Raw genomic sequence first — 24,766 nt, 5'->3', positions numbered from 1 at the left:
GCTCTGCCCCCCCTCCCCTTTTCTTTCTTTTTTGCCTCTGGCCCTTTCTGAAAAGATCTGCTATCACTGACCTAGATAACTGAGGATGGATGATGTGACAGGGGGTAGGGGAGGCTGGGGGAAGGTCAATGGGGGAAAAAAAAAGGAGATATATGTACTAATATATATAATACTTTAAACAATAAAATGAAATAAATAAAAAAAGAGTGAGCCTATGTCCCACTATAAATGTAAGCACCACAAAGGCAGGAATGTGTCTTTTTGGTTCTCTGCTGTATCCCTATTACCTAGAACATCAACCAACTCAGAGCAGTGGCTCAACGAACCTTTACTGAATGAATGATATAATAAGTAGAGCAGTCAAATAGAAACCCAAATAGGAATTCAAAAAACAGCTTTTAGAAGACTACAGTTTAATGCAGATTTTATTAATCAAAATCAAGTCTTTGCTATGCTATAAAATTAGTAGAGGAAAATCCAAGATTCTCTCCATAGGTGTTACAACTGAGTTATAATTGTTAACATAATGTCATTTTTTTTTTCTTCAGGTGAAATGTTTTCAGAGTACCTTAATTTAAGGACATCATCATTTAAAAAACAAAGCTAACTTTAACCAAATAATAAATCAGATAACTTACTATAATTTGTCAAAGATTATCCCTTTACTTTCCCTATATATTTAAAATATAATGAATAGAAAAACCTAGGTTATTTATACTGAATAAATAGTGCTTGTCAAAGCGAGCACAAAAATTGAATTTCTTTGAAATTGCATCATTTCTGTTCCACTCAGAATTTTTAAATTCAAACATCCAGTGATAACATGACTTTGAAATACCCACAAGAAGACCTTACCATTCTTAGTACTATCGAAAACAACAACTGAAACGTTAGTCGAAGGGTTTTTTGGTTTTGCAACATTGAATACATCGCTGGCAAGATGAAAAGAAGGGTAAAGAGATGGCAGGTCCTTCAGTGTGACGTTGGCCGGCAGGGCTGGGTCCAGGACAAGCATTGGCACCTTAATGCAGTGTGTCAGCAAACATTCCAGCTGCTTCTCACTGGAAAGAAACACCAACACGCTCACAACAACATTCTTGAAAAACTAATCAACACTAAAAAGCTGGTTGGTATCACTACATTTCCCAGATGTTTGTCTAATAGCCTATTAAAAATAATATTTTAATAAACAAGGAATTTTATCTCAAAAATATAAAATTTAGTAAGTTAGAAGTATGAGATATAAAATCATTAAGTGCAAATCTAAAGATAGAGCTTTTAAATTTCTATTAATAAAATGACTGCCACCAAAATTTAATAACTCAAAGTAGCACCAAAAAACAGTATTTCATTACTATCATTTTAAAGATCACTCATAATTCCAGAGAAGCCCATTATTAGGCTGAATAGAAAGTTCATAAATTCTGTTTGATAGAGTGTCATCATACTACACACAACTTACCAAGTTCAATTAGAATACAATTAAATATATTGGATATGATACAACACTGATGCAAACAAAAGTAAATGGTACAAGGTTCTAAGATAATTTCATATGAGACATTTCTATCTACACCTAAGAAATACCTAGAATAAACATATATATATATATTTAAACATATTTTATTGATTTTTTACTGAGAGGAGGGAAGAGGGAGAGAGAGTTAGAAACATCGATGAGAGAGAAACATCGATCAGCTGCCTCCTGCACACCCCCTACTGGGGATGTGCCTGCAACTAAGGTACATGCCCTTTACCGGAATCGAACCCTGGACCTTTCAGTCCGACGCTCTAGCCACTGAGCCAAAACGATTAGGGCTAGAATAAACATATTATCTAAACAAATGAACAGGCAAAAGACACAGCTAGAGAGTTCACAAAGTGATAGCTATGACTATAAATAAAATTGTCCAACCTCACTAATAATCAAAGAAATGCAAAAGAAAACAATGTTTACTAAATTAGCACCCTTCAAAAAATACTAGTAGTGACTCAATGTTAGCCAAGTACAGTTAACCTGTTCCTCTCCAAAACTGTTAGTGGCACCATAAATGTTTACCATTTCCTCTTTGGAAATACATGTACTGTATATCATATTAGTTGAAGGGTTTTTTGGTTTTGCAACATAAAAACATATACATGCTTCTTCCTCAAGAGTTTACTTCCATGAATCTAGTCCAAATAGGAGAAGAGAAACAGGAAGAATAAATAAACCCACACACAGAAAATACCAGACCCCCAAAAAATATCACTAAGTATTGACAACAGTGAAAATACGTAAGTGTCCAACATTTAGTAAATTATAGTGCAGTTACTTTATGGGATATTATACAACTATTAAAATTGAAAAGAAAGAAGCATGAAGGTAATTTATCAACACAGAAATATGTATAATGGTATAAAATTTTAAAAATAGGATAGGACACAAAATTGTACAAAGATTACAAGTTATAAGTATAAAAACATGCATGAAAAGAGAATAATAAAATGATCATAGTTGTTGAATGAGGACCACAGAATTCTGTATATCCTTTTCACTTTCCTCTCAACTTTTCTGTAATGTGGCATCATCACTTTAAATAATTTAAAAGGAATTTTAAAATAATAGTATAACAGTAGTATATATAAGTAAATATAAATAACATAAACAGATGATTCAGAAGGTACTTCTGGATCTCAAAACTGCTCAGGATCATTTTTCTATGAATAATTCTTTTATTTTTAAGTCTGTTAAGTGGGGAAGTGGTCATTAACAGAGATTTCCACTTCTCAGTGAGACAGTCTTGTTTTAAGGATCTAAGTCAGGTATGATTCAAATCAAGATAGATATATCAGATTTTTGTCACTGAGCTAAATTCCCTTCCTAGCCCTCAAATATAAAACATACAACTTCAAAAAAAAAAAAAAAAGACATACAACTTCGACAGAATTTAAAGGTAAGGAAATATACATTAAGCGCATAATTAAATAATGGATATAAATGAAACACTGCAGTTAGAGTTTAAGAAAACAGTACACCAAGACAGATTAATGTGAACGACAGAGAAGAAAAACCTGTCTAACCCTTACAAAAAGTGATAAAGCTTTGGTTAGTTAGCTACAACCCAAATAACCAGAGTCCTCAATCAACTACACCTTTAACACTGCAAAATTTCCCATCTAATGAATGCATAGTAATTTGGGGGTCAAAAACTAGCCGAAGAGGGATTGAATAGGAGTAAAAGTTAACACAAAATACTGTGTTCCCAACAGAAACAAGTGCGAACCTAGAAGTTTCACTTCAGTCCTTCAAATTTTTATTCCTGACAGAAAAATCAAACTGCTTACCTCTTCTTAGTTGGTTCTGTTGTGTTCTTCCCAAGGATTTCTCTAAAGAAAGCAAACACATTTCATTACATATGCATGGACCAGTGCTGGCCCTAAATGTGAATAAGAGATGACTTACAGCATTGATTTTCTCGGTTACCCCACTGGAACTAACCAGTAGGAAGTACTATAATGCTTATAACATTTAAGGTACATTATTAAATTATACATTTAATGACATCTGATCAACAAATAATATCATGTGCCTTCCACAGTAATCATGACAGATTACTTAAAATAGAAGCTTTTACATCTTACTAGTAGAACATGGTACCAGACTGTCAAAGCTGTTTGCATGCCCTGGGAAGGTCTTCCATCATTCTCTAACACTGAGAGAAAGACTATTTGTTGCAGTATAACCTGGCCAATGACCTGCAACTGGGTGGCACCCATAACCTTCACAAAGGAGTGAATGGAGAAGTTCTCAGCAAACACTCCTGAGGAATCAGAGGGGAAGTTACATCAGCGAGGTCCCTAGCTCAGAAGGCTCTCCAGAAGCCCACTGTACCTACCTTGCCCAGATAAAGTAAATAAAATGATCAAATTCCACATTAAAAAGAATTACCCAGTTTCTAGTTCCATAGTATATTAATTGATATTAAAAGGGAATATATTTTTACTGCCTTTATTGGAGAAAATTTAAATCTGTAGGCCTGTTTTCTTTTTCCAGGGACCAACCTAACTTCCTGTATAGCTATTTTATGTACTAAAACCTCACTTCTTGAGGATGCCTGGGACTCAGACTGAGTGAGCAGGAGCTCCTTTGGGAGGCTCCTCCACCGTGAGGCCCCTCAGAGACCAGGCCACCACAGAGTGCCACGGTCTAAAAAGACCATCTAACAAAGTGAGGCCAGGCTCTCACCAAAGTGGCTGAGTCCTCTTTAGGCACCAAGAAACAAGGGTCAGACATATGGCTGCCAAGATCCTGCAATGGCATGCATTTGAGATGCAGATTTTTGTTTGGATGGCTTCGCAGCTGTACTGTTACTTGTAGAACGTTGTGTTTTGCTTTTCAAATCTCAGCTTTACCTCATGGCTTTCTGCTCCTCTTCCATCTGTTCCCTGACTTGCTGCAGTTCCTTCAGTAGTTCAAGGTCGGTGCCATTCACCCAGGTGTACACCACGTCGATCGGCATGGGCAGACAGAGCCTAGGGCAGACCCACAAGTCCTCAAGCTCATATGCATTTTTCCATATGCATATGAGCTCATATTTGAAGAGTATGTCAGGTTTAAACTTAGAGGTCATGAAAAAAAATCAATGAGAAGGTAATTCCAGCATGGCATATGTCACAGAATTGCACATTTCAAACGGGAGCTGAGGGACGAATACATGCTGGAGAACTTAATGCAGTTTATGTACTTTATGTAGTTGGCATCATTTGGTCCTCACAACCACCTTGTAAAGAGACTGCTATCACTCCACATTTAGGATTGGTGTGTGTGTGTGGGGGGGTGGGGGGGCGGTCTTAGAAGTACACATCAAACTGATACATTCTCAGTTTAGTGAAAATTGGTATACAAATGCAGCCAAACATAGAAAAGAATCAGAAGCTTAAAATGACCGAAGAGTTATCAAGCAGTCCAGAATGAAGGCCTAGCTCTACTGAATGCTGTAGCCTTCCTGTTCCTTGCTGCCTCCAAGTCCTAGAATGTCCCTCCCCCAGAATGTAAGCTCCAACAAAGCAGGAAACTTCCGTTTTATTCCCTGAATACCCGATAGATTAGAAGAGTACCTGGCACATAGGAGCCGAATGAGCCAATGATTTCTATGAGACACTAGCACGGAACTTCCCAAACATGCTCAAATTTTCCCCTCATTATCCTCAAAATAAGGAGTCAGACAGGCTTTTAATTCTTTGTTATATTATTGTTGTTGTTTTGCTCTTTTTGTGTGTGGCGGGGAGAGTTTGCTTTTAATTCTTGAGTGTCCTTTCTAAGCCTTATCTTAGTGTTTCTGTTCAGGTTGTACCCAGGATAAAAGCTTCCTTTCCCTTTCTTTCATCAGCTTACCCAATCCTACCCATCTTTCAGGGTCTGCTCTAGAGCTGTGACACAGGAGTTCATAGTGACATAAAGGGCTCAAGAGCCTAACCAAAACATCACGTCTTTGCTTGTGGATACAATCATACCATGCAGCACAGGGTTAATTATCTCATGGAAAATAAATGTGGTTTGGTGGGTAAATCTTTCCTATTAAAAAAGGAAGAAATAAAGAAGTGACAAGTTTTAGTTTAAAAGAAGCAAGTGAGCCCTAGCTGGTTTGGCTCAGTGGATAGAGCATTAGCCTATCGACTGAAGGGTCCTGGGTTCGATTCCGGCCAAGAGCACATGCCCGGATTGCGGGGCTCAGTCCCCAGTGGGGGGGGGGGGGGGGGCGGCGTGCAGGAGGCAGCCGGTCAATGATTCTTTCTCATCATTGATGTTTCGATCTCTCTCTCCCTCTCCCTTCCTCTCCAAAATCAATAAAAATATCTTAAAAAAATAAATAAATAAAGCAAGTGAGATGAGGAGAGAAAAGGAGTGGCTACTCATTCAGTGAATAAGTGTTTACCGAGCACTTAGTATGTGTTAGGCATTGTTCTAGATGCTGGGGATTCAGCAGTAAATAAAACAAAACTCAAACCTGTGCTTTCATGGAGCTTACATTCTAGAAAGGTGAAGACGTGAAATAAACCAAATAGTCAGACGATGGCCGGTGTTATTATGGAGAAAACAACACAGAAAATGGGGATACAAAGTGTGCCTATGTGGGAGGTCAGTGTTAAACGGGAAAATCAGAAACAGCCTCACTGGAAGATGGCATTTCAGCAGAGATGTGAAGGAGGGAGGAAGTCAGCCATGTGGGGAACTGGGGGAAGATGGTCCAGAGGAAGGGAATGCCCCAAGGCAGACACCTATGGGGCATGGTCAGAGGCCAGTGTGGCAGAAGCAATGGGAGCAAAGGGAAGAACAGAAGAGGAGGTGGGGTAAAGAGGTACCAGGGGACGAAGGGCTTCATGGGAAAATGAGGAATCACCTCACACGCAGGCATGTGTGATGGCTTGAACCCTCCTGAGTCAAGGGTCACCACTGCCTGCAAATTAAAATCTAAACTCCTACACACTCTGCACCTTGTTTTCTAGACACTCCAATTGTATGGCCTTACCCAAACAGGATGAGACCTTGCAGGCTTCTGTGCCTTTGAACATGCTTCCTCCTCTGCCTGAAATATCCTTTCTTTCATGCTTCTTTCAACCACTTCCTCCTTCCCAATCGCCCTCTTCCCACTGCTCCCACAAAGAGCATGTACTGCTCAACATTCAGCTCCCAGCGTGCTTTGTACACTAAGGGATCCTTAGCACACTGTGTTGGACTGTTGTTTAGTGTCTATCTTCCCAGTCTAGATGCAGTATCTCTGGGCAGAAATGTTATGCATTCTGTGCCCTGCTTCATTATTTCCTCTCTTACTTTTATCTTCAGGCTCTCTTCCTCCGTAATGGTGTGCAAAAAGCTTCCTCGTGTGGGTTTTTTCTGCATATATCTATATCCATGGTTCTCAAATGCTAGCAGGAATCACAATCTCCTGTAGGACTTGTAAAACAGACTGCTGGGCTCTATCCCCAGAATGTCCAATTCACTAGGTCTGGCCTGGGGCCTCAGATTCACATTTCTAACAAGGTCCGAGATAAAGCCAATGCTGCTGGTCTGAAAATTCACTTTGAAAACTGCTGATTTATATGTCCGTTATAGTTCACATTTTTAAGTAAAAAAAAAAACACAAAAAACTTCCCCACTAAATGTCATTTCTATATGAGTTCTGCTTATTCATCACTGCATGCTTAGGAACAGTGCCTGGTACACGAAAAGGGCTTAATATATACTTGTTAACCAAATAAGTATTAGTTCATTCCCTCAACATACATTGGTCTTTTCCATTTAAAAAAAAAAAAAAGCCTCACATTACCCTCATGTAAATTATCTGAGGTCATCCCACTCCTACTTCTTGGGATTGATTAGACTGAAAATTTAAAAAACTGCTTAAGTAATTTAACTTAAAAATGTTTTAACAAGAAAAAAAGAACTGTACGTTCCAAAGCTTTCCTGTAAAAGTATTTATCTGCTACTAAAGATTTTTAAAGTAGAATCAAGAGATATCCATACACATTCAAATGAGGAAAACAATGTAAGTACATAATGCATTTATGTACTGGTTTTTCTAAGGCTATATTATAAGATCAATTTAATTCTTTGAAGTTAAACTAACAAGCCTAAGGAGACCATGTGATCTACTCTGGGTCAGTGAGTCAATTGTTTTTCTATTAGACACGGTCACAGTGAGTGTGAGTCTTTCATTCTAACCACGAGATCACTATCTTAGTTTCCAGATGAGAAGGAAGTCTTTATCTTAGCCTGAAGACTATCAGTCACTTCTGACTCAAAACCAAAGCTGTGGTGACAGTGACACAACTTTTATTTTAATCAGTTTAGATTAAATGAAAAGTAGGTAAAAAAACCCCAACAACTTAGGGCTTAAATAGTATCTCAGAACCAAAAAGTTGGGAGAGATTTTATATTTAATCTAATATCTACAATTTAGAGAAGACAAAATTGAGCCCCAAACAAACATAAGGCCTCACAATTAGCAGTAAATAATTTATATATTCACTTGTTACTGACATATAGAATGGGATTTTTTTCCCATTCAGGGCAAACAACATGAAAAAGACTTATAGAAAAACTAGCAAAATCATGAAACTTCCTATAAACATTATGATATTTTTAAATATATTAGAACATATGATATGTTATATATGACCCATTTACTTGTCATCATCAAAATTATGCAATTTTGAAATACCCCTGCATAAAAATCAAACTTCATTTTAATGAAATCGAAAAGCAGGAAAAGAAATATTTAACACACAAAAAAAAATTTCTTCAGAAAGAGAACAAGAGGTTGATTAAAACTGCTGATCTCAATATTTGTATTTTCTAAGCTAGTTTTCCTTCTAAAGGCTGTGAAGCGCTTGCTTGGGGCAGGGATTTATACAGCTGCACCATCAGTACCCAGCACAGCAGAAGGCACAGTAGGTTGACTAGGTGCTCAATAAATGGTTGAGTAAGAAAAAAGACAACCCATTTTGAGCTTTCCTTAGAAAACTCAGTGTTACTAAAATGAAAACTGAAGAAGCAGGGAAATTCTATTTCATTAAGAATTCGTTAATGCAATAGTCCTCAAAGTGTGGTCACCAAACCAGCGGCACAGTATCATCAGTGACACGTTAGAAATGAAAATTCCCCGAGCCCCTCTTAGACCTACGGACTCAGGCACTTCTGGGCCGGGGAGAAAGCCTTCCATGAGATACTGGTGCATAATAAAGTTTGAAAATTGCTACATTAAGGAAATGGTTCTCAAACTTTTTAGTCTCAGACCCTTCACACTCTTAAAAATTATTAAGGGCCCCCCCAAAAGTTTTTGCTTATAGGTTATAACTATGCACACCTAACATATTTTAAGATAAGTTTTAAAATATTAACTCATTTTAAACTCATTTTAACCTCCCATTTGTTTTGGTCCCCTCTTGCTCTTTCCCCTGTGTTGATTTGCTGTGTGTCATTACAATGAAAAGGAGAGTCAATAGATACTGCACAAAGTGAATAAATAAAAAATGAGAGGACTTTTGTTTTTAAAGATGGGATGATCACCAGAAGAATCTAAAACAAAAATTCATTAACAGTGGTTCCTGAGAGTGGGGAAATCCAGAATGGAACAGAGAGAGGCTTTACTTTCTACTTTTCTGTATTGCTGAACTGTTTTCACCAGAGACATCTATTGCTTTTATGATATAAAACAATATAAATAATAGCTTTATAGACAAACACTGAAAAGAACCTGTGCAATTCATTTCAACTACAGGAAGGGAAGGGAGAGATTGGTAAAGACTGCTCCCAGTGTCTTGTGAGAGAGGAAACTCTCCAAGAAAAGGAAAGGTTGAAGGCAGCATTCAAGAATGGCTGTACCAAGAAGCTTGGCCTTAAGGAGCCAAAGATCCAACCTGTGAGGTCGCTTGCTCCTTCCCATAGCAAGACAGCAAGATGTGGTGGCCACAGGGGCAGGTGAGGTCCAGTCCCGGTGGCGACCATGGGAATGGCCCTGGTTAACAGAGTGACGTCAACCAAAGAATACTGGTCAGGGCTCAGAACAGCTGCAGAGTAGCCACTCAGTTCCTTCATCCTTCAGGGGGATCAAATTACCTTTACCTCGTGGAACTGGGGCAGCATAAAATGAGATCATGTAACAAAGTACTCAATAAACTGCAAGGCAGCATTACTCTTCGGGAGTCAGATTTTCCATATAAAAAATGTGAGGATGGACTACAAGGTTCCTTCAGATGGGAGTAGTCTTGAATAAGTTAAATCATACCTACAACTTGGAGAGATCCCTTAATTGCTATATTTAAACATGGGTGCTTTCATGACTTATAATTTAACTAAAAATAAAATCTCCAAAATTTATCTTTTCTCACCGATTCTGAAAGGACTTTCCAGCAACATTGTCTCTGTAGGAATCAAACAAAACGTGGTATTGATCCCGGCTCCATTCCAGAACCACCTAGGAAAAAGAAGACGAAGAAAAAAACAACAATGTTTTGGGTGTGTGTTGTTTTTTTTTAAATCTTCACCAAAGGAAATACTTTATTAATTATTTAGAGAGAGGGGGAGGGAGGGAGGGGGGTAAAAGGGGGAAAGAGAAACATCAATTGGGGTTGCCTCCCATATGCACCCCAACTGGGAATCTAACCCACAACCTTTTGGTGTGTGGGATAATGCTCCAACTGAGCCACACTGGCCAGGGCAAGAAACAATGTTTTATTTGCATCAAATAGTAAGAGTTTACAACTTTCATTTCATTAAGAATTGCTCAAAGAACAGGTAAAGCAATGAAAATCTATCTATCACTCAGTGCCTGCCATATGCCAGACACTGTGCTCAACCCAGATGAATAAATTACAAGATAAGAATAGTCTCATACATATGAAAATCAAAGAGATTTAGAAGGCTGTGATATGAGAATTGGGTCTTGGGAGAATGAGGTCACCAGGTAGAGAGAAAGGACAGTGCCAGAAGAGCATGCTCAAAGGCTGAAAGCAGCAAGGGCGAGTTGTTTGAGGTTTTGGCTGGAGCACAAGCAGGTAGTAACTGGAGGGAAATGCGGCTGGGAAAGGACGCTGGGCCTGGACTGGGATGTGCCTTGTGTGCCAGGGGAAGCAGAGGTACTGGAGGGTTTTAAGGGGGCTACATGATCCATTCAAAACTTGGAAAAGGCCCAGCTGGTGTGGCTCAGTGGTTGAGCGTTGACCTATGAACCAGGAGGTCACAGTTCGATTCCCAGTCAGGGCACCTGACCAGGTTTCAGGCTCAATCCCCAGTAGGGGATGTGCAGGAGGCAGCCAATCAATGATACTCTCATCATTGATGTTTCTAACTCTTCCTCTCTGAAATCAATAAAAATATATATTTTAAAAAAATTCTTACTTGCCATTTTGAACTATTCCACCCACCCCCACCTCACATGAACATGCACACACACACACACACACACACACACACACACACACACACACTTCCTCTCTACACTCTACTACTAAGGATAGTTTGTTGGTAAAATTTTAAAAAACAATGAACTGAAATACTATTTATTAAAATACTACATGAGCTCTGAAATATGTCATAAACAATGTTATTAAGAATTATTGCCCAGCCAGTGTGGCTCAATGGCTGAATGAGACGCAAAGCCTATAATTCTTTGCATCAGAGGAATTCCCCAGCTAAGAAAAGGAGGAAGGTAATTATTAAGAAGAGAACGGGTATAGTGGAAAGTTCGTAAGATTTACAATCATAAGACATGAGTTTAAATCTGGGACTTGATAAAATCTAGAGCGCTTCTCTATTCTCAATTTCTTCTTCTGTAGAATGAGGATATTAATGCCACCTATTTCACAAGACTGTTTTGATGAGTAAATGAGATATGCCGGTCATACAGGGCTATACAATACTTACATACGAATTGTTTATACGTCTCTTAAAGATAGCATTTACAGTGCTGCGGTATAACTTACTGGTTTAAATATGTGTCTCACCTCTGTGAGCAACTCACAGCCAGGAACTTGACCTCTTTTATTTTTATTCCCAGATTCTTGGACAATGCCTGACATAAAATCAATCAACCTTTTTTTTTTTTAATCCTCACTGGAGGATATTTTTTCCATTGATTTTTAGAGAGAGTGGAAGGAAGGGAGGAAGGAAAAGGGTAAAGGAGAGGGAGACGGGTAGAGAGAGAGAAACATTGATGTGAGAGACACCGATTGGTTGCCTCCCAAACATGCCCTGGCTGGGGCTTGGGCTGAAACCTGTAATCCAGGTCTGTGCTTTTGACCAAGAATCGAACCCAAGACTCTTTGGTGCTCCCGCAAACACTGGCTAGGACATAAACATTCTAGAATGAACAAATATGGCTACTAGTTTTACAAGGCAAACAACTCGGAACAAATTACCACTCCATAGTTTCCCTCTAGAACTTTCTGCTTTCGGATCCATTCCAAATAGTCAGGTAAAGACTAAAGGGCTAGTCCGGCTGGTGTGGCTCAGTGGTTGCACGTCGACCTATGGATAAGGAGGTCATAGTTTGATTCCCGTAGGGCACATGCCTGGGTTGCAGGCTCGATCCCCAGCAAGGGGGGAGGAGGGGGACAAACAGGAAGCAACCGATCGATGATTCTCTCCTCACTGATGTTTCCATCTCTCTCTCTCCCTCCCCCTTTCTCTCTGAAATCAATAAAAATATGTTTAAAAACAAAAAAGACTAAAGGGCTAGAGTTGTGAAGACACAACAGCAGGCCTACTAGGCACACTCTGTAAAAGCACATGTCACTTTCTCAAGTTTTCAAAGGAATGTGACATGCTATCCTGTAATACTTAAGGTGTTGGAGCTCTAACCTCAAGTAGTAAAAACTCTAGGTAACACTGACAGGGCTTTTCACACACTGATAATCAGAAGCCTACATTATTCTTAGAGTATAAAGGTTCTGCATAGTTTCTGAAAACAAAATTCAGTTTGAAAAAAATAAATTTAGTTTGCATTGAAGTATACTAAGGGAGACCAAGATCTCTGTCTTAAAGATATTCTAAGCTTTATCTTTTCTACCAACCCTCTTCCTCTTCCTTCGATAGCAATCCGTAAGTCCTATCTGCTTGTCACCAGAAGAATTCTCTAATCGCATCTGATTAAGCATGCTCATTTCGTTTTCCTGTCTTAGCCCATAGCTTATAAGCAAGAGAAATGTATACCTCACAGTTCTGGAGGCTGGAAATACCAAGGCACCGGCATATTTGGTGTGAGGTGAGAGCCAGCTGTCCTCTCCTGTGACACCTCGCCTGGTGGAAGGGGGCCAGGAGCTCTCTGGGGTTTCCCTTATAAGCACACTATTCCATTCATGACCTAATCACCTCCTAAAGGCCTCACCTCCTAATACCATCCCATGGAGGATAAATAAAAAGACTTGCCCAAAGTCAAGCAATAAATCAGCAAGAGATAATGCCAGTTTCCAAAAGCAGATACACCTTTCTTTCAGGCCTTTGTATAATTATAAAAATCAGTATTGAAAGCCTGCTGATTCTGAAGCATTGCACTCAATGTGGTATTTTCACCTCGATTCCTACTGCCCGACGGCCTCCTGCTACCCTTCTCTTCCACCTGTGATTCACCTTCCACATACCTCAAGAGCAGTGGTTCTCAACCTTTCTAATGCCGCGACCCTTTAATACAGTTCCTCATGTTGTGGTGACCCCCAACCATAAAATTATTTTCGTTGCTACTTCATAACTGTAATTTTGCTACTGTTATGAATCGTAATGTAAATATCTGTGTTTTCCGATGGTCTTAGGCTACCCTGCTAGCGGTTCTCAACCTGTGGGTCGCGAAAATAATTTTATGGTTGGGGGTCACTACAACATGAGGAACTAACTATATTAAAGGGTCAAGGCATTAGAAAGATTGAGAATCACTGCTCTACAGCAATCATTCTAAACAGAGACCTAATTCATCATTCTCTTTTTTAAATTGTTTGAATGACCCCCATTTTTTCAGGATGAATTGAAATTTGTTAGCCTTAGTAGGCAAGTCCTAAAGTGGCCACCGCCTACCTCTGCAGCTTCAATCCTGGGTATGCTGCAGCCCTTCAGAACTACCTGAGTCCCTAGAAGGTGATAGTGCCTCCCACACCTATGGCATCCTTCACTTAAGGGAGGTCCTGTCTCCCTCTCTCTCTTTCTCTCTCTCTCTCTCTCTCTCTGCCCACCAAGTGATGACACAGCAAGAAGGCGGTCATTTGCAAGCCATGAAGAGAGCTCTCACCAGATACCAACCATGCTGGGCACCCTGATCTTGGACTTCCAACCTCCAAAATCATCCTACCTAATAAAATAGTAATATGCAAATTGACTGCACCTTCGCTACGCCAAAGCCACGCCCACCCGCCAATCAGGGCGAGTATGCAAATTACCCAACAAAGATGGCGGTTAATTTGCATACACTGAGGGAGGGAGGAGTGAAGACTGAAGACAACTTAGAAGGAAGAGGGAGGAAAAGCGGAAAGCCAAGGTGGCTGCCAGAGGGAAAGCCTGGGCGGGACGGAGCAGGGCGGCAGTGGCGAGCGGATGCAGGCGCGGTGGCCGTAAAGGCGGCGGTAGCGGCAGCGCACGCGGCCGCAACAGCCGCTTGCAGGATTTTCCTGCAAATGTGCTACTAGTAAGAAAATAAATGTGCTGTTTAAGCCAAAAGGGGGGAGACCTCCCCTTTCTTCCCTCAGCCATCTTCTTCAAGATCAAGCTCATATGTCACCCTGTCTGAGAAACTGCCCAACATCCACCCTCTGTCTTCTACTGAACTTATCACAATACATCTTAAGATTGTCTATCTGCTTGTCCATCTCTCTGTCCAGAGAGTGAGTTCCTCAAGAGCAGAAAGAAACTGAACCATCGTTGTGTCTCTAGTAAGCAGTAGAGTAACACCTCCATAAACCTCTGCCAAATGAATACTTTGTGAAATTTTGGTAAAGAAGCTTTATCCAATTTGGAATTAATCAGAGACAGAAATTAAGTTAATGGAATAAAAGGGGGAAAGCAAGATATATCACGGGGAAAAGAAAACTAGAACCCTCCTAAAAGAAGAAACAATTTTTTTTAAAAAAGAACAATTTTAAATTGTTTAAATGTATTTATTCCTGGGGGGAGGGTCAATTGGGGAAAAGGAGACATAAGAAAAACTTTAGACAATAAAAAAAATGTATTTATTCACTTGAAAGAAAGACAGAGAAAGAGAGAGAAACATTATGCATTCATTGGCTAATTCTTGTATGTGCCCTGACTGGAGATGGAACCCGAAACCTTGGCGTATCACGATGACACTCTAATCCAGCAGTTGCCAACCTTTCGGACCTCACGGATCACCAGTGGACCTCACGGATCACCAGTGGTCCGCAGACCACCAGGTGGCAACTGCTGCTCTAACCAACTGAGCTACTTACCTGGCCGGGGCAAGAGGAAACAATTTTAGGATGCAATTTTAAAATGGGAAATATGGTTTTTAGTCAATTGTAGAATTCATTTGGCTCTCCCTGTACAAGTGTGACTTAATCTGTAATATTTTTGAAAGATCACATTTTCCTGCTTAATTTAGTGCACAAATGAATCACACACGGGCTGACTAGTCACCCGTTTAAGATACTGCATGTGATCATAAGATTGGAACAATCAATCTAAAGAACAGCAAGAGCTTCAAAAGCTATATTGAGAATACAGTATATAACCTTTTATAGCTCCACTTGTTTGTTACATTTTAGAAGGAATTAGAATAACATATGGTATTATATAGTTCCGGCTGTATTAAATTAATAAACTTACTCCCTCTGCTTTCATATCAACCATAATAAAGCAGTCAGATAAAGAAATCACTGTGAACTTTTCTGCTGTCTCTAAGGAAAGATCAATATACTCTTCAGTGTGACCTTGGCACCAGCCCAGAAGTAAGGTCTCCTGCTGCTGCCTTCATAAGCATCACAGCCAAGGGAAGGACTGTCCTGGGACAGAACACTTGGCATTTAATTAGCATTTACTGAACCCTGCACCAGGTACCGTGCAAGGTGTCTTATATACATGAAGCATCTCATTTAAACCATCTTTCCTCAATAGGCTTAATCACAATCAGAGAGCAAAAATAAATTTTTATATGTATTTATTCAACAAATATTCACTGAGCACCTATAGTTGGGTCTGAGTGAACAAATGAACTTGTCCATCTTGCTCATTTTTGTATCTCAAGAAGTCAGCAGAGTGTTTGGCACATAATGGAATAAAAAGGCCAGATTATCTTGCACCCTAAATCTCTCAAATCGGTTCAGTTCTCTTAAATGTCCTCTACGGGCCTAGCCCAAGGTTCCCAACTAACTGTCCTAACTGAGGGTTTCTCAACTTTGGCTGTATTGACATTTAGGGCCTGATAACTTTGTTATGGGGTGTCCTGTGCATCATAGGATGGTCAGCAGCATCCCTGGCCCCCACCTTCTACATGCCAATACCTAACAACCTTGAAGGTTATCCCATTGTGCTCAGGACCAACACCCAAACCCTGAACACCTATTCTACCAAGGCTGGGAGCAGGGCACCAACCACACCAATCTTTCCTACATCCACACTTTCTCTTGCTCTCCATCGTCCAGCCACATGGACTTCTCACATGTACCCCATCTTCAAGACCTTCTCATGGTTCCAGGGCCCAAGCACTAGGAACATTTTTGGCTGCATAATCTTTGCTGCGAGGGCGGTGCTGTGCATTGCAGGATGTTTAGCGGAATCTCTGACCTCCACCCGCTAATTGCTAGTAACACCAATCCCACACTACACCCCAATCATGGCAACCCACAATGTCTCCAAACGTTGCCAAATGCCTCTGGGGTGGGGGCGGGGGGGCGTGCAAAATACCTCCCAGTTGAGAACATTCGGTAGGCCTACCCTCCTCTGTCGCCTGCCTCAGAAATTCTACCCTTTCAAGTTGAGTTCAAACTGCATCAAGAACACCTCCCCCAGGCATGGCTCAGTGGTTGAGCGTCAACCTGCGAACCAGGAGGTCACGGTTTGATTCCCAGTCAGGGCACATGCCTGGGTTGTGGGCTCGATCCCCAGTGGAGGCCATGTAGCAGGCAGCCAATCAATGACTCTCTCTCATCACTGATGGTTCTATCTCTCTCTCTCCCTCTCCCTTCCTTTCTGAAATCTCCCTGACCCACCCAGCCACCAGACAGTTCTCCCTGCAGGTCTCTCCCACAACACCTTCTCCTTCTTTGCAGCATTTCTCACAACTGTTCATTAAGTAGCATTTAATGTCTGAATGCACCACTGGAATATAAACTCCTTGTCTGTGGGAACCTGTCTGCTCTGTTCACTACTCCGTGCCCAGGGGCCTGGCTCTGCACTCAAAGAATGTACCTACTGAATGAGTGATTCAGGCGCTCTGCTGGGACACAGGGATTCCAAGATAAGAAGGAGAACATCTCTGTGATCAGCATGCTGAGTACAGAAGTGGCAAATCATCATTGAGAAGCTTGTGCATGGAGAAACAAAAGTTTCATCTAAGGCACCAAAATACCAGATACCACATTTCAAAAAGAAGTGTGGGACCAAGATGTCAAGTTTCCTAAAGAGGTGGTTGAAAAGTCATCCAAATCACAGTAAAAAGGTCCAGGGGAGGGTTTTTTGGAAGCTGCCGCTGGCATTCTGTGACTTCTGCTCCACCTCAGCTGAAGGGGAGGGGTGGAAATCTTCCCATCACCTCAAGCTCAGGAAAAGGACTCCGTGGTATGACCTAGGGAGCCCATGACAGGTCCCTGCAATTGGGTGGATGCCACGTCTGTCTCACGCCTGGGAAATAGAAAGGACTGGCTGCTACCTGCTCTGCGGACAAGGGAAAGGCGGTTGCTATGCAGAATCAGCTCACCCTCCCTCACTCTGAGCTGACAAGGATCAGGATACGTGCCCCTAAAATACGGCAGCTTGGCATAATGAATATTTCAAGTTGAAGAAATTTGAGAAAGAGCAGGCATGGGAAGCATGTTCTGACCTTCCCCTGAAGCAGGTCATATGACCTTCTGTGAAAGGTGCCCTCTCCATAACTGGAGGAAAGGAGCATCCTTGTCTCCATCCTTGTCTGCTGAAAGGAATTCTGAACCAGCAGGCCTGTGTTTCCCCAGCTCATTAAACTCAGCTCATACCCTTTTTGTCCTACCACAATGCTCCACTCATCAAACCTAGCATTAAAACATTCAGGTTTAAGCACTTCTTTGGGTCTTCATCTCCTTATGAAGGCTTCCACGTCATGTAAAACTCAATTGCTCCCTGGTGTGACTCAGTGGTTGACACAGCATCATTGATTGGCTGCCTCCTGCACCCCTCACACCGGGGATCAAGCCTGCAACCCGGGCATGTGCCCTACCCAGGAATCAAACCGTGACCTCCTGGTTCATAAGTCAACATTCACTCAACCACTGAGCCATGCCGGCTGGGCCAACATGCTAAATTTCATTAACATTATCAACAAATTAAGACCTCAAGAGTAAGTCAAACCAAATACAACTATCAAATTACCACATTAAGTTAACGATATATATTGAATCGTTACTGAAAGATTTATGAGGGCACACTTGAGCTGTGTTGAACAAAACTCCATATTAATACGCCCACTTAAGAACACAAGATTCACAGATAGAGAAATTAACAAGATATTACAAATGGAAACAACCCGCTTTTTCATCTTCTACAACAAGGTAAAGGGCTAACAGCTGTCACAGTCACAATGTCAACGTTCAGAACCAGGAAAGGAAATGGGTTTTGAGTCAAGCCAGTGTCTAGGACATCTGTTGCTCTGGCCCTTCTTTTGATAACAACCTCCTGATTTCCCTCTAGGGAACCCCTCTCAGATCACATGGTTCACTCGAGCCTGGAGACTGACAGCTGGCTCACAGCCCTAGCTCTGGGGATGATCCAGGTGGCTAACAAGGGAACAACAAGGGCACGCATTCCCTGGCTAGGCAGGCCACCTGGGTCCAGCTGGCACTCTGAGGAAGGAAGTTCTCCTTTGCCGGGCTTACTAAAATGGTAGCTCAGAAGCTAGAGTTGCTGGCAGCAATCTTTGTTTCCACATGGGAAGAGCTCGCCTGAGAACCAAACCAACAGAAGGGAAGAACAGGGACAGGAAGAGATTCCTGATGACATCACTTGGGCACCTTGATCCAACCCTGCCATAGTTTTACCCTATAATTTTTCAAATACACCAGTCAAATAACAACCTTTTCTTTTAAGCCACATCGGAGTTGGGATTCTGTCACAACCAAGCGCTGCTCATACTAGCAGCAATTTTAAACCACTAATAACCCCCCCCTCCCCACGGCCTCACCCCCCCCAAAAAAAGCTCCTGCCTTCTTGTAAAAGTCTCAGCTTCCTCTAGGATGCTTCAATCCATAATTTCCTTCCCATCCTCTGATTTTCTAAGTGATTATTGGGTACCTACCCAGGCATTCAATTACCTACTCCCTTTATTACTACTCAGTCCTCATGGCCTCATCCCAACTATGTATATAAAGATGGTCAAGGATGAGCTAAAATTCTTTGTATCTTTGACAGCATCTTCCACCCTACAAAGTACAATCAGACAAATCATGTATGAGAAAGAAAAGGTTACTACAGATGGTCTGCATCAAAGTAGAAAACTTGCCCTAGCCGGTTTGGCTCAGTGGATAGAGCGGACTAAAGGGTCACGGGTTCGATTCCGGTCAAGGCACATACCTTGGTTGCAGGCTTGATCCCTGGCCCTGGTTGGGGTGTGTGCAGGAGGCAACCAATTGATGTATCTCTCTCACATCAATGTTTCTCTCTCTGTGTCTCTTCCCCACCCATCCACTCTCTCTTAAAAAAAAACCCACACAAAACAAACAAACAAAAACTCAATGGAAAAATATCCTCAGGTGAGGATTCACACACACAAAAAGAAAACATATACCTTTACTGGAAACGAGCTTGAAGGGATGTTGGTTAAGGTCATCTCCATCCTTTCATTCGAGCGCTAATAATACACCAGGGAATAAGACAAGATCCCCACTTTAACAGTTAGCTGGGCTGTGGATCTCTCCCAAACCACTCCAAAGAGAGACCACTGGTATCTAATGGCTCAACCACTGAGCCACGCTGGCCGGGCTGGACCGAGTTTTCAATCTTCCTTTTCACTGAACAAGAATCTCACTCATCCAAAATGGCAGTAGAAGGTGGGTGAGCAAAAGAAACCGGCGGGGACGGGGGAGGGGGGGGGGGCAGGGACAGTTACTATCCACTACAGCAGATTCTGTCTGAACCTCTCTGACTTCCTCATGGAAGTTCATTTTTGAATATTTGTTCCCATACTTAGTGCATGTAAGGAAGTGATGTATTTTACACACATACATACACACCCAGCAGTGATCTACAATCCCCTATTCGCAATCCGGAAATCCAAAAAGTTCTCAATAGTGACAACCTTTTTGTTTCTTATTTGGCAGCAAAACTTGACCTGACCTGAACTTATTTGGTGGCAAAACTTGGCCTAAACTTACTGGAAGTTATTTATAGTCTTTATTTTCCTCACTGAGTGTGAACAGTCATATGTTCCGCTGTAAAAGATACTGGTATTTAATTATAAGGTCATTCAGTAGTTCCAGAAGTTTCAGATAAGGGAATATAGATTTGTGTATAAATAATTCAACTAAGTAATGATGGTCCTGAAATAATACATTTTTTACTTCAAAAGCATGTTTGAAAGTCTATACAATATCAACTAACAAAGGGCAAATATTTAAAATCAGGACTTTCTAAGCTAAAATGAATCTTGAGAGCATAGTTAAGCTAGTGTCCTCATTTATACATGAAGACACTAGATTCCCAAGGGCACATGACTTGCCCAAGAAAACCAGTTTTCAACAGACAAGTTCCCACCTGCTACCCTCACCCCAAGGCAATGAACTTCAGTGAACTTTAGATCCCAGCTTGAGGGTGCTCACTGTGGATGTGGATCCAGCTCTGCTTTTGTTAATCAGAGTTCCCATGGGTTCTCCAGAAAATACCTGATTGAACTTAAGGGAAAAGTAAAAAAATATTTGAAAACTAGAGGCCCGGTGCATGACATTCATGCATCAACATGGTCCCTAGGCCTGCCCTTCGAGCTTCCCCGGCTGCCAGCAGCTAGCTCCGCCCCCTACCACAAGTCTGCTGCTACCCATACCCTGGTTCCCCATCCCCCATCAGGTGATTGGGGCCTGCAGGCTGGGGGCAGCTCCTGCGTTGAGCGTCTGCCCCCTGGTGGTCAATGCGCATCATAGCGACCAGTCATTCTGCCGTCCGTTGATTTGCATATTACACTTTTATATATATAGATATACTTCCCTCCCTCATTTCCACTTTTCTGTCTTAGAATTTGGATGGGTGTACAGCCAATACCACTTATTCTAAGAGGGAAGGTTTGGCTCAGTGGATAGAACATCAGCCTGTGGACTGAGGGGTCTCAGGTTTGATTCCGATCAAGGGCACATACCCAGGTTGCGGGCTGGATCCCCAGTAGGGGGCCTGTGAGAGGCAGCCGATCAATGATTCTCTCTCATCATTGATGTTTCTCTCTCTCTCTCTCTCCCTCTCCCTTCCTCTCTGAAGTCAATAAAAATATATTTACCAAAAAAAAAAGAGGGAAGGAAAAAATATTATGAATTCAGTTAACAATTAGTGAAATTATTAATAAGTTGGTAATATTAACTGTATGATGACAGCATTCTTATTTCAAAATAAGGATTAAAGATATAAACCAGTTGATGATAACAATAATAGTAGCAGTAGTTATTACCATTTAGTGAGAGTCTGCTATGTGCCAGGAACTATGTGTGGTACTTTACATGCAGATCTTACTTGGTCCTCACTATCAAACCTGCAAGGAAGGTATTCTTGCCTCCACTTTAAAGATGAGGAAGCTGAGGTTCAGAGAGCTTAAGTATCCTTTCCAAGATCATACAAAGGACAGTCTGGGCTGTTTGAGAGGTCATGAAGAGATGTGCTTAACAGAACAGCTCTGGAGCCATCTACTGCTGTGGTTTGAACCCAGCTCTGCCACAGACTGGGCTAGATTAACATGTGCAAGTGCCTCAGTTTCATCACCTGTAAAATGGGTGTAATAATAGTACCCATCTCACAGGGGTGTTGTAAGGATTAAATGAGTGAATGTGAAAGCAGTTAAGAGAAGGCCTAGAACTTGTATTAACTATGCATTAACTATTATCACCATCATGCCCTACGTATTAACTATTATCATGATCACGAATAATGGCACCAAGCATTCAAACCCAGATCTGCCTAGTCTGGCAGTTCTTCTTTCCCACTGTGCTGTACAAATTAACAACAATATTAGTGGTATTGAGTCATCTCCTATGCCACCAGCTGAAGTTCTTTGCCTCTCATTTCTTTTGTCTGTTCCAAACTCTTAGATCTGTGGTCATCTCAAGACTGACAAAAGTCTTTCTTTTAGTAAATAAATAACCAGCCATCGAATATATAAAATAAAAGATTCCAACAACCGATGCCTCTAAGTCACCTTCACACTGTACGGGTTTTAATAAACGGCTAATTTAAATTACTCGGGGCCAAAAAAAATAAATCTTATCAGCAATAAGACACAACTATACATAGATACAGTCACTATATTTCATTGCAACACATGAAACAAAGAACAGCAGGTGGTGTATCAGTTACATATTCCACTTACAAGTCTGGGGCACTTTCTCACCCTCACTTATAAAATGTATTTTTATTAGCCCCTGACCAACCTTTCGCCTGGCTGGTGTGGTTCAGAGGTTGAGCTTCGACCTATGAACCATGAGGTCACCCTTAGATTCCCAGTCAGGGCACATGCCCGGGTTTCCAGCTCCATCCCCAGTAGGGGGCGAGCAGGAAGCAGCCTATCAACGTTTCTCGCATAGATGTTTCTCTCTCTCCCTCTCTCTTTCTATAAATCAATAAAAACATATTTAAAAAAGAAAAGAATACCGTATGAGACCATCAATAATGAAATAACTACCCACCCCAAAGTAAAGGGCTGTCATGAAAAATGTTTAAAGTGTATATCCGGAGCGCACAAAAATCTATTAAACCCGTGTGTGTGTTTCCACCTCCCAAACCTGTTGCTGGGACCCTCTGAGGAATTTCCACCCCGACCCAACTACTTTATTGTACTGCTAACTACACGCAGACTCACAAAGGCAGGGCTTGTGTGGCCTGGGATCGAAATGATTAGCCGCCCTATCCCATAACCCCGGGGCTTGTGCTGGCTCCCAAGAGGTTAAGCGCTGGAGTCCAAACGCATTAAGGTGCCCTGGTCACGCGGGTCACGTGAAGGTAATCTCGGGACAGGGAAAAGTGGAGGTGCCAGGCGACCTCTCACATCAGTGTGTGCACATCTGCCAGCAGGGCTGACGGACGGTGTACACTTGTCCCAAATGACAGAGCGAAAGTGCAAAAAAAAAGCCCCCTTGCACACGGAGTCCTTTTACATTTTGAGCCAGTTACCCTATTCCCACGGCAAATTCTTGTGCCATAACACACGTGCCCTTGGATGAAGTTTTGAGAACCGGGAAGAAACTAAGTTAAGAAGGTTCAAGTGCCTTTGTCAAAGGTGAAAAGATTAGAAGGGTGACACCCGAGGGGCAACACGGTAGGAGGGGCAAGCGATCAGCGTGTAGGAATGGAAAGACACCAACTCCGGGTTCCAGGAGGGAGGGGATTCCTGGAGGTTCAAGGCCTGCGGGAGAAAGTCAAATGACTTGGGGACCCCGAAGAATGCACCCGGTGGGAAAGGGAATCAGCAAAACGAGCTCCTATTCCCCCCAAACCATTGGGGTGGGGGTGGGGGGGGGGGACGAAATCTCGACCCCAGATGCAGAAAGCCGGTCGGAGTCCTCCGCGTCTCCGGGGAAAGGGCAGGCGCTAGGACGGGTCCTCGGGGCGGCAGGGGTCACGCGCGCCCGGAATCGCGGCGTCCCGGGCTCGGCGCGGGCGGCAGGGGGTCGGGGGCCGCGGGGCCGCGCGGGTTCAGGGCGCCTTGGCCAGGGATCCCGAGCCGCTACTCACCTCGCCGAACTGGAAGGCGGAGACGATGGTGACAACGACGCCCACGAAACAGACGTAGAGCCCATACCTGTGGGACAGGCAGGTATAGGTCTGTCTCTGCAGGAGCTTGAGCAGCATCACCACGGCCGCCGCCACGCCACGCCCCGAGGAGCCAGAGCCAGAGCCAGAGCCCGAGCCGCCGCCTCAGTGCGCCGCCATGCAGCGGTCCCCACCGGGCCGCCCGCTCAGATCACGGCCTCCGGCCGCCGCGCATTGCAGCTCCGGCGACTGACGCCGGCTCGGCTCCGCGCCGCGGCCGCCGCTTCCGGGAGCCGGGAGCCCGGAGCCCACGCCCACGGCGCGGCGGAGGCGGACCTGCACCCCGCGAGGCAGCCAGCGCCGCCCTGGTCTGGCCGGGCGAGCGTCGGCGGCGGCGGCGGAGGCGGCAGCGGGGGGCCGGCAGCGCCCCCTGGAGGGCGGAAGGGCGAAGGCAGGCGCGCGCCCTCCCGATCTGCGCGTGCGCGGCGGCCCTCCAGACTGGGCGGGGGACCCCGAAGCCGCGTGGGGCAGCCCAGCCGAGATAAGATCGGTCCTTGCAAGGACTCGGTGTCACGGGCCGCGCTGTTATGCCACGAATACTTCTGTGCTCAGATCCCTTTCTTCATCTACAACAACTGTGAAATAGGGTTCATAGGGCTCCTTCCCCCTCTGGCTCTCTAACCATATTGCTTGAATGAGGAAACTTTGGGGCTAAATGTGCCAAAAACAAAATTAATTCATTTATTGATTTAAAATGTAGTTAGGGTCCCGTGCCTAGCATAGTGTTTGGTGTCAGGTACTCAAGAAATTAACTAGACTTGGGCACCGTTCCCAGAGAGCCTGGTTGGGGAGATAAGCACGTAAAGGATCAAGTGCAAAAAAAGTTATGATAGAAACAGGGGTGGTAGGGTATTTTCACATTGGCTCCAGGTGATTTTGAGGAGGGCCTACCCTCCGCGCCTCTTATTGGTGAGAGATTTTGTTTTCTCTGAATATACCCTAGTTAATGTGATTTTTGTCTTCAATTGAGCCACCTAGGGAAACAATCCACTTAACCCAGTGTTCCCATCATTCATAGCATTTTTAGAATTATCTTCACAACCAGGGATATACTCCAAATATGTACTCAACAGGATGGTCAGATGCAATTAACAGACT

General features: G+C 42.7%; 1 protein-coding gene across 2 annotated transcripts in view; it reads right to left on the bottom strand.

The window, feature by feature from the left end:
• Positions 1–23,990, bottom strand: part of GNPTAB (N-acetylglucosamine-1-phosphate transferase subunits alpha and beta) — a 50,156-nt gene extending 26,166 nt beyond the window's left edge. Inside the window, exons 1-5 of one of the 2 annotated variants that reach the window (XM_079774617.1) lie at positions 23,591–23,990; positions 9,874–9,959; positions 4,396–4,515; positions 3,328–3,369; positions 856–1,061 (exon numbers count right to left, since the gene is read on the bottom strand). In XM_079774617.1, coding sequence (XP_079630743.1) covers positions 856–1,061; positions 3,328–3,369; positions 4,396–4,515; positions 9,874–9,959; positions 23,591–23,707 — 571 coding nt within the window. In that variant the 5' untranslated portion in view covers positions 23,708–23,990. The remainder of the gene's footprint in view (positions 1–855; positions 1,062–3,327; positions 3,370–4,395; positions 4,516–9,873; positions 9,960–23,590) is intronic. The other variant, XM_079774618.1, reaches the window with a different exon arrangement.
• Positions 23,991–24,766: the final 776 nt, after the last annotated feature.

This window comes from Cnephaeus nilssonii (assembly GCF_951640355.1).
Source record: "Cnephaeus nilssonii genome assembly, chromosome: 6".
NCBI classification, from domain to species: domain Eukaryota; kingdom Metazoa; phylum Chordata; class Mammalia; order Chiroptera; family Vespertilionidae; genus Cnephaeus; species Cnephaeus nilssonii.
This window is presented reverse-complemented; position numbering and strand designations above follow the sequence as displayed.